Source organism: Aythya fuligula, chromosome 3 (assembly GCF_009819795.1).
Source record: "Aythya fuligula isolate bAytFul2 chromosome 3, bAytFul2.pri, whole genome shotgun sequence".
In the NCBI taxonomy this organism is placed as follows: Eukaryota; Metazoa; Chordata; class Aves; order Anseriformes; family Anatidae; genus Aythya; species Aythya fuligula.
This window is the reverse complement of record NC_045561.1, coordinates 33,128,694-33,143,941: the sequence shown is the minus strand read 5'-3', so window position 1 is coordinate 33,143,941 and position 15,248 is coordinate 33,128,694. Positions and strand designations below refer to the sequence as shown.

The 15,248-nt window shown below is 41.4% G+C and overlaps 1 protein-coding gene across 1 annotated transcript; it reads right to left on the bottom strand.

Annotated features, from left to right (window-relative positions):
- Window positions 1-2,726: 2,726 nt before the first annotated feature.
- Window positions 2,727-15,246, bottom strand: RNF8 (ring finger protein 8). The gene is made up of 8 exons (XM_032183812.1): window positions 15,169-15,246; window positions 13,423-13,551; window positions 11,088-11,828; window positions 9,831-9,893; window positions 8,108-8,197; window positions 7,155-7,262; window positions 6,014-6,218; window positions 2,727-4,108 (listed from the first exon to the last, which is right to left on the bottom strand). The coding sequence occupies exons 1-8, from the start codon at window positions 15,244-15,246 to the stop codon at window positions 3,963-3,965; spliced, it is 1,560 nt and encodes a 519-aa protein (XP_032039703.1). The 3' UTR covers window positions 2,727-3,962.
- Between the last annotated feature and the right edge of the window lie 2 nt (window positions 15,247-15,248).

Sequence of the window (15,248 nt, the reverse complement as noted above, 5' to 3'; positions counted from 1 at the left end):
TAAACTATGTTTAGAGTCTGCAGATACTTCGAGCCCATGCAGCAAATACTAGGGAAGGTCTCACACAGCCAACAGGAGAGCGTTGCTTTCTCAGTGGGAGAAAAAGAAGAGACCAGTCCAGGCAGAGAACTCGGGCACTGGGACGGGGAGGGGGAAATGATTTGGTCCAAAGAATCACAGGAAAAGGGACTTTGGGACATCACCTACTTTCCCCAAATACAGGTGAACTATACATAAATACAGCATTTTTCAATTAAATTCTAAAATAGTTCCCAGTAGGGTAGACACCACCTTTAGAGATTAACAAAGTTTCTGAAAACAAACAAACAAACAAAAAAAATAGTACTTCATGAACTACAGATTTCATAGGTTGTGCGGCTGGGAAAAACTTACTGAAAAACACTCACTCAGATGTGTGCCTGACCTGTTTTTAAGGGCTGAATATTCTGCATCATAAAAGATCTCCCCAAAGTATTGCAGTTTTTTCATTATCTGTATTGCTGAGACATTTAGGTAGAAAAAAATGCTACCAGGACTCTCCTTATAGCAGTTTTAAGTCTGATTACTTTTTGTCCTAGTCACTGTAAGTCTGGAAAAAACAGATTACTCTGTCTTCGAAACAGCTTTTGATGCATTTGAAGACTCATGGCTGCCTCGCCTTTTTTTTTTTTTTTCCTTTTTTTTTTTCCCCAGAAAGAGAGGGAGAGCTGGAGTTTCTGAAATCTTTGCATGGGGCCACTGTTCTTGGCTTTCACATCTTTGTTTCTCCAACTGTTCCAAATGCACTTTGAAGCACAGTCCTTAAGATCAGACAAAGCATTGCTAGGGTCTTCCTAGTGCTGAATAGAAATACTCAATGGTACACATGACTTATACTCACTTATGCATTCAGATACATACCTTAGTTAGCAGCAGCAGATTGTCTAATACCTCCCTCACCCCACTCTCTGCAACTGGCCAATTCTGGCCAAATTTTTCAAGTCTGTATTTGACTACAGAAGAGCACAAGTGTAGAATCTTATGCTTCATCATAATGCAGAGGGGAAGAGAAACATCTGCACTTTAAATCCTTTTACCACCAAAAACTCATTTATGAAATATATGAAGTTGTGAACAGATCTTAAAATAGCCTCACCCACACACCTTTCCACAGCTTGTATGAAGCACTATCAAAAGGTGCCAAAATTTTAAGATAGTTACATCTTAACTTGTTCTCTATCAAAATGACACTATTTTAGCATGTTTTGTGCCTGACATGGAATAGTGGAATACTCTCATCATTAATCATTTTAGCTTCTATATGCATACCAAAAAAAGTTTATTTCAATAATGAGTGGATGGTGGAAGATATAGAATTCAAACTAAGCTGGCAAGCCTACAATATCTTTCTTACTTTTCCTTCTCTAAAGATAGGCAGATGCATCTATTTTCAGAATTCTAGTGCCTTAGCCATTCTCTGCTAATTCTCTGGTGATTGTAATAATGATCACTCAAAGCATTCTAGTATTCTTTTCATCTTGCTCAATTCATATGGAAATACCTAGTCTGCGTACTGTCTAATGTGTTCTTCCACTGTTCTAGCCAGTAGCCTAGGGTTACAGTTTTGTTCCTTGGTCACCCACCAGTATTTATAAGCTATGTAATTAAAATCAACCTCAGTGAAGGAAAAAAGGAAGTCACACTGAGCTCATTTCATCTTGCTCATTTGATGATTATTATCTTGCTTTCACAAGTAAACAGTATTACTACTTAGCGTCTCTCCTTGGACCTTTACACTCCATGCTGCTATTGGTAACAATGGAAAAGGTTTAGTAGTCCACTTGCGTTTTGGGGCACCTGCTGGTAACAGTTGCAACAGTTTAGTACATCACATGTATTCCGAGCACCTCCCTTTTCACTAGAATATGAAGAATATTCTCTATATTCTAGTTAAAAGGGGACACACTCAGAAAGCATACCAAAGAACTGCTCTGTTACTAGAAGTACCATCTTTTTCTAGAATATTCATAAACACCAACATAACAAAAATAAATATATTTAGCAAAATGGAACAACCAAAAAAAAAAAAAAAAAGCAAAGCAACATGGAAGAAATACAGCATACAAGAATTTGCAGTTTGAGGTAACCAGAGTATTTTCCTGCTACTCCTCTTCAACAGTAATGCCTGTTCCAAGGTCAGGATATTTCATAAGTGTTTCAGGGAGCCCTCTTCTCTCTGACATTCTAGAGAGCATATATTTAGAAAATAAACTTTCAACAGCCCATATATTTTCTAACATTAAAAGGACAAGAAGAAAATTCAAGATGTAATAGCTTCTTCACGGGAACAATCTTACATTAAGGCTTTAAGAAAGGTACCTGGCCTACAGATCACATATTTTTCCCCTGTGCTACCATTCAAACCTGCCAGAATGCATTACTTTCTTAGAATAGCATCACCATACATGCACCTTTTTAATGTTATATTTCTTCAGTGGAAGATATGATTGTACCTACTAAATTACCATTATGATAGCCACTGCTAACACAGGCTTAAAGAGCTGGGATGTCTTTTATCAACTCCTGCATACAACAGTCTTTCAAATAAATTTAAAATAGTCAAACTGCTTAAAGCAATCAAAACATGAAGCAAGCAAGGTCATAAAAATGAGACAATCTGGGTTTTCTAAAAAAATTCTAAGGTAACTAGGAGAAAGACACATCTCAGGGGTTGCACCGAGGAAGGCTAATGCACAAATGGGTTTATATTTTCCATCTTAAACAAAATAAACATAGAAACAAGAAATACATACAAATAGCCAAAGAAATACTACAGATGAGAAAAGCTTTCTTCATCCTCCTCTCATTGATGTAATGGTAAAAGCTTTCCAACTAAAAGCTAAGTGAAAAGCATACACCTCTGAAAAATTAATTTCATTGACAATTTTGTATTATTTCACATAGGCGATAGGATGAGGCAAGACTTGCTCAGTCTTAGGGACGCATTATCTGCTGTGAGGGCAATACAAGACACAGCTCAACAGCAACGTTTTGTAAACAATTGACCTAAGCACTTCCTTCTGTCTGTGGCTGACTACAGATGCTGCTCTCCTACCATGCCAATGGAACATTTCGCTCATTCAGCTAGCAGTACTTCTGAACAGGCCAAAATTCCTCTCTGGTACCAACAAGAACTAAATATCTTTTAGAAGTCACTGCTAATAACTTCTGGATGTGCTGCTTCAAAATTCTACAACTCCTTATGCAAAAGCCTGAAAGGGAACAAACCAAAGATGCTATATGAAAAGGGCACAAGCTAAGGAATTCTGGAAGATTTAATCTTCTCCATCGCTACCCAACAGAAAATGAGTAACATCATCTGAACAAACAAGCCAGCAGTTTAGCTTATGATGCATGTAAGCACGTAAAGCTGATATGACCCATAACCCACTCTTTGTTAACTTTAGTGCCAGAGAGTCCTAGGATGACTGGAGCTGACAAAAAGTTCAAGAGGAAAACCCACGTTGGCATGTTTTTCCGATATACCTCTCCTGTTAGGTGGTGAGAATGACCAAGTTCTCAAATAGCTTGTGCCATTTCCTCTGCTGGCTGAAGTAAGGGGACCTGGTGTACACATTTAAGACACTCCATTCACTCAGGGAAGAGCAGCAATGCACTCAAACATATATACCACACTAACCAGGAGGTCACAAGTGATCGTGGTAACCTGGGTTTTATGTCAACTACCTAGCGTAACACCAGCTTGCTCTTCCACAATCCAAATTTCGTTTTAGAGATTAAGCTTCTGTACATTCATTTAAAAAACAGAGTCCTTCCAAACGCTGCTACTTTTCAGCTCAGTTACGGCCTCTTCACAGCATCTCTCCTTCCAGATGTCCAATCCATTCATCCAGCAGTAGTAAACCAAATAGCATGAGGTTGGTTCTTGGCAGCACACAGGGAAACCAGTCCAAAGTTAGTGTTTAGATAATGCAGTTGCTTTCACCATGGTAAGAATCCTCCTCAGAGTCTTCACTGTCACAGCTGCTCACCGACAAGATGGGGTAGATGGAAGGAATGACGCTGTTGTCATTGTCCTCGGCTGGGTTCACCAACACCTTCCATTTCTCTGCATTCAAAACAGATACAAAAATTAGCACCAACCACTGTACCCACAAATGTTGCTACATTACTAGTTTTCTTTGAGTCTTATAGCCTCCCACTGTCAGTTTATATTAGATCCTTCAAGCTACAGGGCCTAAGTATTTTTCATTTCAACTTTCATCATTAAATAACTATTTTTTTTATTTGTTTTCATTTTCCCATATGCCTCTTTCTGTTATAGCACGTATGAGAAGGAGGCATTCTGCATCCCTTCAGTGGCCCACAATTGGCAGAAGGCAGCAGCTAGCTGTTACAGCACGTTGCCAGGTAAGAAAGGAAGAAGCAACAAAACAAGGTAAGGAGCTCTCAGTAAGTAATAGCAGTGAACAGCCATTACTTCTTGAGGGACACTGAAGGACCCACGAAAACCTCCACACATTTAAGAGCAGTAAACTGGTGTCCCAGTATAAAGGTTTAATTAGTATAAAGGTTTATGATCTGACAAGGCTTCCCAAATGCTACCTGAATCATTATTTCCATGTAAGCTGATTCCTTCTCAGGATTTCATATTTAATTAGACATATGGCTAATCTGGATAGTAATGTTTCCATCACTGAGTAAGATGACCACACAAAGCAATTCTTCCTTTCTCCTGAAGGGTGTCATGGCAAATCTACATGACTTCCTGCAACTGATCATTTTATATAGTTACAGCATCTATCACACGTGAAGGTACGCTACGGGCCTATTTTCCACCGTATGGAAATGAAGTGTGCTCCAACAAAGGTGACACTCCATCCAATCACTACTCGGTAGCTGATGAGGCACTTCAGTGGTGCTACAGCACACTCTGCAGATGTGCACATAATGCAAGAGTGGTGTCAGCTCTGCAGAGGTGAAAGCAAATCACGAAGCCATGCTGGACAGCCTCCAAGCAGCACAGCACTTCCTGAGAGAATCAAGCTAAGTTGGTGAAACAGGTGGTGATTTCAGGTTAGAATTAACCCTGCTTAGCGATGTCATTCTATGTCACCATGGAGGATCTGAAATATTTTGAAAGCACCTCTCATTATGAAGGACTTCAAAAGGCTCAACACTTTGCAAAAGAAAGGATCATGCACTTATGGCTACAATGGGAAGTCAGGACAATTACTTAAGGGAACACAGCAACAGAAATCCATTAAGGGGCAGCAAGAAAGAAAAGACTTCTATGTTTCAGCACCTAGATACCAATTTCAAGTGCTCTAGAAATAAGATTGGAAGGGGGCAGCAGAATAGGAATAGTCCTATATTGGAATTTTACCTGCAGCCCTTACTGTCACGCACAGTCTTTCAGCTACAAATAAGACACAAGGTTTTGCATTAAGGCCACAGAGGTAAACTCTGTAAGAATGAGTATGGGAAAGCAGCTGCCATTTCAGCCACATGCCAACATTCTCTTCGGAGATTCCTGTGGAAGTCTAGCACATGGAAGAGAATTCAGTTTCTTGTGAAGCATTGCTCTCCTGAGTTTCTGCAATGGGGTAGTCAATAGTTTGATCAAAAGGTGCCTGGTAAATTTGTCAAGGCCCACTCTGTGTAGTTTTGCTTTTCTTTAGAGATGTCTTCGAAACAGAACAACCTATCTTATGGTTAAGTCTTGCAGCTGGACTGTGCAATTTGTACTGAAGTCTTTTTCCAAGCTTTTTATTCTGTTCTACTGCGCAATAAAGCTGGTTATGCAACATATCTTAAAATCATTTCCCCATCTCAAATGTTGCTGATTCTGCCAATAATGAATATTTATCCTCATTCACAATAGGAAGTCATTTTCCAGTATTTCTGCTGCATTCTCTGAGCATCCCCTTAGTATATAGGTGCCAAAGAAAGGTGTAGAAAATAGGTGAAATGAGAGATTGTACTCATCATGCCACATCCACCCACCTCTCACCTTTCCGCTCTCTGATCAGGGACAGGCGATGCTCTTTCATTTCCACGTCCAGGTTTTCTACCATCCTATCAATGCAGTTATCCAGCACCAGAGAGCGCGTCTTTGACTTGATCTCCTGCCTGCAGATCGGGCACTCCACTTTACGTTTTGTCCACTCATTGATACAGTAGGAGCAGAAACTGTGCGCACAGTTCAGAGTGACTGCCTGCGGAATTTAAGGGAAGGATACTTCTCAGGGCGTGCTCGCTCACACAAGCATTGCAAAATTAAAATAACATCAAGGTCACAAAAATTTTAGATGAACGCTTCTTATAAGGTAAGGGTGGGGAGGAAGCACAAGGGCCCTTCCTTGACCTTTTACAGGGGTCGCACATAAAATAACATTCCTATGCCAGAGTACAGACAGGTTTTAAGAGTTGGTTAGCGTGTTCACAGTAAATCATAGCAAGTCTGTAGCTACAGCAGAGACAGAGAGAATGAATAAATTTATTTGAAAGGGTCAAATTATGGAAAAAAACAGGTACTATGAAATAGTAACTTAAATTACTGAAATCAGAAACTGAAATTTTAGCTAGCTCTTAAGTCATTATAAGAAGGCTAGCAGCAGTCTTCCTGTAGTAGAACTGAACGTAAGGCAACTGAAATTCTAGCACAATATGAACAGAAGTTGGTATTTCAGACATAGCACAGGCAGCAGTCAACATATAAACTTTATTTGATTAAATAAAGCTGGCCAACGTCTCAGAAGTTTTTATCTGAACAATATAAATGATTCAGAACTTGATTAACACTGCATCCTCCCTTCCTTTACTAACCTCTTCCTGTATCTAACCCTGAAGCTGTCCAATCCTAGTCAACTTAAAGCAAGGTCCACTACAAAATGACTTCTCCAAGCCTGTATGTACCTTAGGATTAAGCATTCATCTCTGTGCAGGTAGAGACATTAAGGCTGAACCTGCTGTCCAGCAGAACATTAAGGCAGACAGAATGGGATTCTGGACCAACCCTTACCACAAGTCACCTGTTGGGTCTGTTAAACCGAAGAAGAAAAGAAAAAAAGCTCGACTACTGCTTTAGCAGAGCTAGTGAAAGCTTCTCAACTCTGTTCTCTGCTGGCAAAGCCACACTGGCTTAAACATACCTCAATGAAGTGTTCAGAACAGATTGTGCACTGCAGCTCATTCTCCAACACGTCATTCATCTGATTCAACACTTCCTCTTTTTGGGCTCTCACCTTTTCCTTCTCTTCCTGTCGGAAAAACAAATATGGTCACTTACTAACAAGGTTTTACTCAATATAATATTGGTGGGAAGCGTGGGGGGGGGGGGGGGTGGAATGTAGTACAGGTAGAAACCCCTTTGTGACATGAGTTTGGCTTAAGTTAACAGAATGATTCTTTTGATGCCTGAGCCAAAAACCCAACAGACAAAATACCTCAAATATTAAAAAAATAAATGTGAGAATGTAAAACAGTTACTTGCATTTTTGTTTTGTTTGCAGTTAATTAGGCTCCTACCTGTTCCATCTTCTAAAAACAACAGAAATTATTCCAGCTGAAGCTATACATTAAACAACAGTTGCAAAGATGCCCAAAATAAACAAAAACAAAGCCAGCAGCCAGAGGTATGAAACATCATAATATCTATAGGTAAGACACAGCACAGGATTCCTTAATTATCTTCCACTCATCACCTTGTGACATGGGCAGAAAGAAACATGGCTTATCATATGAATTATTAAAATGTCACGTTTCGGTCCTACACCCCTTGTAGGATGGCAGGAACACACTGCAGTTTTACTTAAACTGAAACGTTTAACTGAAAAATGAAGCACCCGCTTCTTTTTTTCCTTAAATGAAGGACGGAATGGGTCTACTTCTCCTGCACACCACATAATTCAAGTGCCCTGTTTTCTGAATGACTGGGAAAGATCTGGTAATGACTCTTCAATAGTACTTTATGAACAAGACAGAGTATCTTCCCATGCACCCTCCACATATAAGAGACGACACCGTCAAGGCAAACATTAAATAAACCATTTCTGCTGCTGCAGCATCTCGTTTCGCTTATGGAAAGCTCAATTTTATTCCTTACCTTGGTTTCTTCCAGTTCTTTATTCTTGGCTCGAATTATCTCTTCGAAATCTTTTTTATTACGGCTCAGTTCTTCCATCAAAGCGTGATGCTGTAATGACACCATCCCAGAAATAAAACCGTCATTATAAACTACCCTATTAAATATACATGGCTTTAATCATGAGGTTCAGCATACTCATTTCTCCCGTCTTCTCCTAGAAGAGCAAACGTGCCTATATGAGCTGGGGCATTAAGTTAAGGCAGTTTACACAGAACCATAGAACAGCTTGGGTTAGAAGGACCTTGTTCCAACCCCCCTGCCATGGGCAGGGACACCTCCCACCAGACCAGGTTGCCCAAAGCCCCATCCAGCCTGGCCTTGAGCAGTTCCAGGGATGGGGCATCCACAGCTTCTCCGGGCAGCCTGTGCCAGTGCCTCACTACCCTCTGAGTGAAGAATTTCCCCCTAACTTTAACCTAAATCTCCCCTCTTTTAGTTTAAAACCATTCCTCCTTGTCCTATCGCTATCTGTCCAAGCATAAAGTTTCTCTCCACTTTTCATAAGACCCCTACTGACCTCCACCTGGACACAGAGCCAGTGACCACCACTCTCCGGGTGCAACCTTCAAGCCAACTCCTTATCCACTGAATGGTCCACCCATCAAATCCGTATCTCCCCAATTTGGAGATCAGGATATCATGTAAAACTGTGTCAAAGGCCCTACAGAAGTCCAGGCAGATACATCAGTCGGTCTTCCTCTATCAACTGACGCAGTCACCATCACAGAAGGCCAAGTTTGCCATCTGAAGCTGTCTCAGATCACCTCCTAGTCTTGCTTGTGCCTTGACATTGCTTCCAGGAAGATCCGTTCCATTATCTTTCCAGGCACAGAGGTGAGGCTCACTGGTTTGTAATTCCCTGGCTCCTCCTTTCTACCCATTTTACAAATGGGAGTGATGTTTCCCTTTTTCCAGTCACCAGGGACTTCACCTGACTGCCACAAACTTCAAACTGGAAGGTGCTGTCAGTCATTTATGACCTTCCTGGTGTCATAGCACCTCTCATCCCCTCTCCCAGGTTACTCTTTTTCTGTGTATCATGAGTCAACTCCCTCTTTGCAGTGACACAAACGACATGTAAACTCCTACAGTTTTACAAAATAGAAGCAAGCAGCACTGAACAAGATATATATACACATGCCATGCAATCGTGAATGAGGAGAGAAAGGCTTAAAGTGTACAGCAAATGAGCTCACGCTGTTCACAATAAAACTCACCGTAGAACACAGAAGTAAAAATGAAAATTTGACAGCAGATGGCACGTAAGAGGCATTGCCAGTGCCACTACAGAATGATCCTGCCCACCAGACAGCAGGATAGGAACTTCTCTGATTTTTTTTTTCTTCTAGTTAAAACTGTCAAAGCAGCTTTCCCAGAACAGGTACCCAGCAGAAAGACCTCACAAAACAGCCCACCAACTTATGGAACAAATTCAATGAATTCATTACAGCTACTGAATGCTTTCAGTGAGCACACTCGTGTGTTATCAGCTGGCAAACAGCTACTCCCAAGAAGGGAAGCCTGTCACTTACTAACAGCAAATTGCTCTGTAGAAGATGCAGACCACCTGATCTGCACTTGAGCCACAGTCCTAGTCTTCCACCAAGAGGCCACAGCAATAAGAAAGATTTAAATGTATGAGTTACACAGCAAGACCTAACTTAGACTTGTAACTACTTGCCTCTTGCAGGACCTGGGTCAGCTGCTCCTTCAGATTCTCTTCTCCGTGTTGCCACTTCACTCCCTGAGAAAAAACAAAGAGACATTTTTGCTGGAAAGAAAATACTGGAGGAAGTAAGAAATACTCAAAGAAAGCATGGGCATAAAAATGACTCTTTTGCACATTCCCTTAGAGAATATACTGAAAGAAACAGCACTGATTTTAGGTGAAAGCTGAGAAGGCTCACTCTCGTGCTTCATAAGCACTACTGAAATTAGAGCTACCATTTACTGCGAAGAGTTAAAATGAAGGTATCATTTACAGTTACATACTTGGAACTCCTCCATGTTATTCCAGATCCAAAGGCATTGGAATGTTCACAGAAGCCAAGAGGTCAGCAACAGCTTAAACATGAGAAAAAGCTGCACCTCTATCTCTGAATGCATTTAGAGAGGTTAAACATATCTACAGCTTCAGCTGAACTGCTCTTTGTGCCTAAGCACACAGCTTCAGACCTCCTGTATTTCTATTACAGATGTTCCTCCTTTAGCAGCAGACTTTAAAGAAAGTAACTGATAAATTACGAAAGTAACCCCAGATGAATTCCTACTTCCTTTAAACCAGATTTCAAGTAAACACAAACAGAAAGGTAGGCTTGTAGCTTCTTAGCTTAAAAAAAAGTTATCAGCACACACATACTCCTTGAAGGAACTTGCAGTTCCAATAAAGGTTTTTTTGTTTTATTTGTAAGTAAGAAAAACATCCCCTTCCTCAAACTCTGAATTAAGAGGTAAAGGAATATGATAAAGCTCTTGGAAAGGGAATAGATTTCCCATGTGAATTTAGCATTGATTCTGAAACAGCCATATACCAGAGAAATTCCCTCTTAAGGTGAATAATTTTCAACTTGTCCTCCTTGTAGCCATAGATGAGGCAGAGATTTTTAGTTTTGTATTTAAAAAAAAAAAGTTTGTTTTTAAGTTTAAAAAAGCGTTTTTTTAACCTGCTGTTGGTTTTTTTTTGTTTGTTTGTTTTTAATTTCGCATCTTTTCTGTTTGTAACCCAATCCTTTGTCTCTCACGTTCTTTTGGTACACATTCCTAATAGTAAAATACTTCTGAAACAGTTTACACTGGATTAATTGTTTGGAACATTGTTTCTGTTGCTATTTTTGTATTGTTCAAGATCTTTTGTGTAGTGCAAGATCAAGATCAGTGTCATAGTAGGCGTTCTACGAAACCCAAAGCACACAGACCAAAAAGAGCACCGCCATCATACCTCTAGATTCTGCTGCTCTTTGGAGAATGTCTTCTCCAGCTCTTCCATCTGCTGTTGATGCTGCTCTTGTTCTGTGCACAGCTGCTCCTGCAATTCCTGCAGCTCCTGTTCCATTGCTAGGATTGACTTCTGAGCAGCCTTCCTGCGCTTTTGCTTTGCGTTCAGAACTGCTGTCTGTTTATCCTGCACTTTCACTTTTAACTCCTTTATATCTCCTAGAGTTTTCCTCAGCTTTTCCAGGCCACTCCACGACTGAGAAAGAACAGAGCCTTTCTGGTCCTTTGGTGCGACAGACACAGCTTTCTCAGCTTGCACAGGACTGCTACGCACTGGACCACCGTCCTCCTCACTTGAGCCAGGAGAAGGCAGCTCGACATCCATCTTCTCTGCCAACTCCTTTACCTCTTCTACCCTTCCACATGGTTTCCCCAAAGGTTCACTGTCACAGGACACTCTGTCTCTTTTGGATCTGGAATTTGAAGGGCCTTCTGATCCAGATGTCTCTGATTCCTCCAAACTAAATTTACGTTTAGTTCTTGAACTCTTAGCTTTCCCCAGGTCATTCCTTTGGGCTAAATAGGGTCTGATTTTCTCCCACTCCTCTTTAATTACTTCATACTCATATTCGGCAGTCTCTCTGTTTTCCAAAGGCACTCCCAACTGGATACGGTCTCCTTCAGTGATAGGATAGGTCTTTGAAGGATCCAGGCGCTGTTTATTAAGCCACACTCCATTCAGACTCTGCAAACGAACAAAGAATCGGCAAGATTCAATATGCAAGGTTCAACATACAAAGCCATCTGCAAGTTATTTCTGGCAACTGTAAACATATCCAGTCTTTGCAGTACTGCAATAGAAACGAGCTAACTCTTGAAATAAGCATTGCAACGTCCAATTTATTGCCTCAGTGTCCTGTTTATTACGGTTACTGTGTTATAATATTTACCTTGTATTATTACTACATTACAGATTTTTACTTACAAGCACTAAGAACAATACTAATACATGTACTTGTGCAGACAGAAAAGAATGAAGCCGAAGGGAAAGAAACTACCCAAAAGCTTCAGAGGTGATACAAACTATCCAACAGAAAAGATTCCGCAACACTGGAAAGTCCTATGTTCTTGTTGATGTAACTATTTTTGACAATGAATGATACCTGAAATCCAAGAAGAAACTAGAAAGTAAAAATGAGCATAACTTGCACTGCTGAATGCAAGGGGGGAAAAAAAAAAAAAAGAAGAAAAAAAAACAGTTCTCCATACATAAAAGATGAATATAAACAAGAGGGAAAATTGTCTTCAAGAGCTGATGTTCCCATCGGGAGGTTTTTTTTCTGCTTGTTTGTTTCTTTCTTTAATTAGGCACTAGCTCAAAAACTGGTTTTGAAAGACAGAGAAATTGAACTGTGCTCAAGATGAACTGCAGAATCATTAGGAACTGAGATATCCCAGGGATTCAATAAAACAACTTGACAAAATGGTAGCAGTGATAACACAGAAGGCGTTAATAGTTGATCTGCCACTGATGCTTTCAATCATACAAACACTAAGTTCTCAAGATGATACAGTTACTGCAATAGAGTTTTGTTTAAGAGTAGTATAATTTCAGTGGTAGCCACTCCATTTCTTTCTGCAGTATCTGTCATTGACCCAAACATCCTTCAAGTCTGTATGACGTATTGAAAACTTGTTGTTCTACATTAAGTTGCAGATTCTGCATTTTTCAGCATGAATGAGAAAGAGCAAAGATCACGTTTCAGAAGAGATCGCTACTGAAGTCAAAGTGAGACCTAACAAAAGACTGCTCTCAACACTTTATTCTGTGTTCTAATCAGCTGAGGAGGAGTTTAGCAGCAATGCATTTGATGATCACACAAAATATGATTTTTTCCAACAGCAGATTTTCATTGCAGTTTATTATAATAAAAGCAATTTTGTCACTGCAATGAAGAACATCAGTTTACCATTTTATTAGCTACACAAGAACGTTACCTTTCTGAATGCTGCCAAAAATCATAGTTGTTTCTTTTCTTTTCCTTTAAAAAACAGCAACACAAAACAGGTTCACAGACAGCAAAGTGCCTGTGTGGGACTGTAATTGTCTGAAAAATGCTATACCAAGAGACAAGCCTACATACACAAAGCACTAAGGTCTGCATCCCAACTGCAGCAGACTGAAGCTTCCTTCTACAGGCGTACAACAGGTAAGACATGCTCCCATGGACCATCCATCACACTTATATTATAGTCAAAGACCATACATTGTTCGAACCCAAACAGGGCATTGTTTATAGGCAAAGTGAAAGTACAAGGTCTTTGGTCAGCCTCTGTACCTTGTTATCCTTGACAGTCCACTGCCCTTCTGCATTTTGCTGGAAAACACAGTGGTTACGAGAGATCATCAAGGGACAGGTTTTTGACACCAGCTGGTACGTGAGATCTAGTCCTCGGCCGATAGTCACCTAAGAATAAAGTCATTGAAATTAAAATCAGCAGCAACATGGTAAATTCAGATCATGCGGTTTCAGTTTAAGTACAGCACAAATCTATCTGGATTAGCATCTTACAGGCATTTCCCAAGAATTTAGGATAATGTTGGGTGGCGTTTTTTTGCATTTAAATTTAAGAGTAATTAGAAAATGGAAGCCTGTACAAAAATTTGAAGCAGTCTCTTTCTCTCATGTTGACAAAAGTTTGATTGCTCTTAAGCAGGTTACAGCCTTGGTTTCATGGAAATTTTCCTCAGCAGTAAAGCTGCTCTAAGCAGCTCTCACTCCATCCATACCCCACCTTATTCATGACCTAACTGAACAATACTTCTTCAAACCAGTACAATCGTATGGACCTCAAGGTTATTTCTTACCCTCTTCTTCAGCTAGCAGCACCTGTTCAACTCTCTGTAACCAGTAAAGACACAGGAAAAAAGGGCCCAGAAAACTGGCATCGAAAAAATGCATATGTAATTGTTGCCTTAAAGCATGGTACTTTTGTAAATCACACAATCATCTCAAGGCCCAGAAACTACACTACATGCAGTTCATAGCCAGCATTGAAAGTGATCTTAATAACCCGATTAGAACCCAACAGCATCTTCTGAAAGGAGATATAATTTAATGGTACAGTTTCACAGTATCTTATTAAATCTGATCTATTTGCAGGCTGCCATTTAAAGCACGGCTCTGTTCTCCCTCTCTCCGCTGCCTGCTTTGCATGATCTGATTATTGAACACATTTCTATTATTCATCTGCACGCTGCACAAGTTTCCAGCCAGCTTGCCATGGAGTTGGACAACCGTGTGGCTCCAATGCAACAAGAGCATGTAGCCAAAGAAGCAGGCCAAAACACCTTTTGGCAGAAGCCCACAAGTTAAACCAGATGCACTGGTTTCACTGGTCTAAAAGTGCACTCTTTATACCTCAAGTGAAGGCTGCAATCTCGACTCACTGGCATCACGCCTTCCACTTTCTATGACGGCAAGGCGTTGTGCTGCAGGAAGGCCCATTCCCTGCACATTACCTGAGCGGGTCTCGTCCAAGAGAGGCAGTGACACCGTGACACCAGGCGGGCAACAAGCAGAGCCAGCTCAGCCAAGAGTCCCCACTCAACTAACCGAGTCCCCGCGGGTCCCCTAATTCAGGTCCATAGCTGAGCACACCTGCACAACGCCTGGCTCCAGAGCAATAAAGCTAGAGCACTAAAGCTGTGCACTTGCTCCAAGAGCTTCCTAGAGGTAAAAGGGGCGTTAAGAGGGGTTCCCTTCGCAAGGCAGAGCCCAATGGTGCCCGGTGCAGCACGGACCCACAGCACTGATGGGGGTGGTGGGTGTTTGTGCAGCTCCCCCTCCACAGCCGGCTCGCTGGCTGAGCTGCAGGGCAAGGGTGCAAGGACCCCCCTGGGCTTCCCAATTAGAAAAACACCAACACCTGAAGAGAGCAACGAGAGTCATAACAAACCGACCCCAACACCCCCCCCCACCACGCCACCAGCCCCCTAGAAACCCCCCCCAAACCCCATTTCCCCCCCCCCGTTTCCCACCAGCGGCACCCCGGGGCTGCTTGCGGGCCTCCCCCCGGCTGACCTGCGTGCCGGCCTCCAGCAGCAGCCACCCGCCGCTGGCCCCCAGCCGCCTGAGGCACCATGCCCGCCGCGCCGCCATGC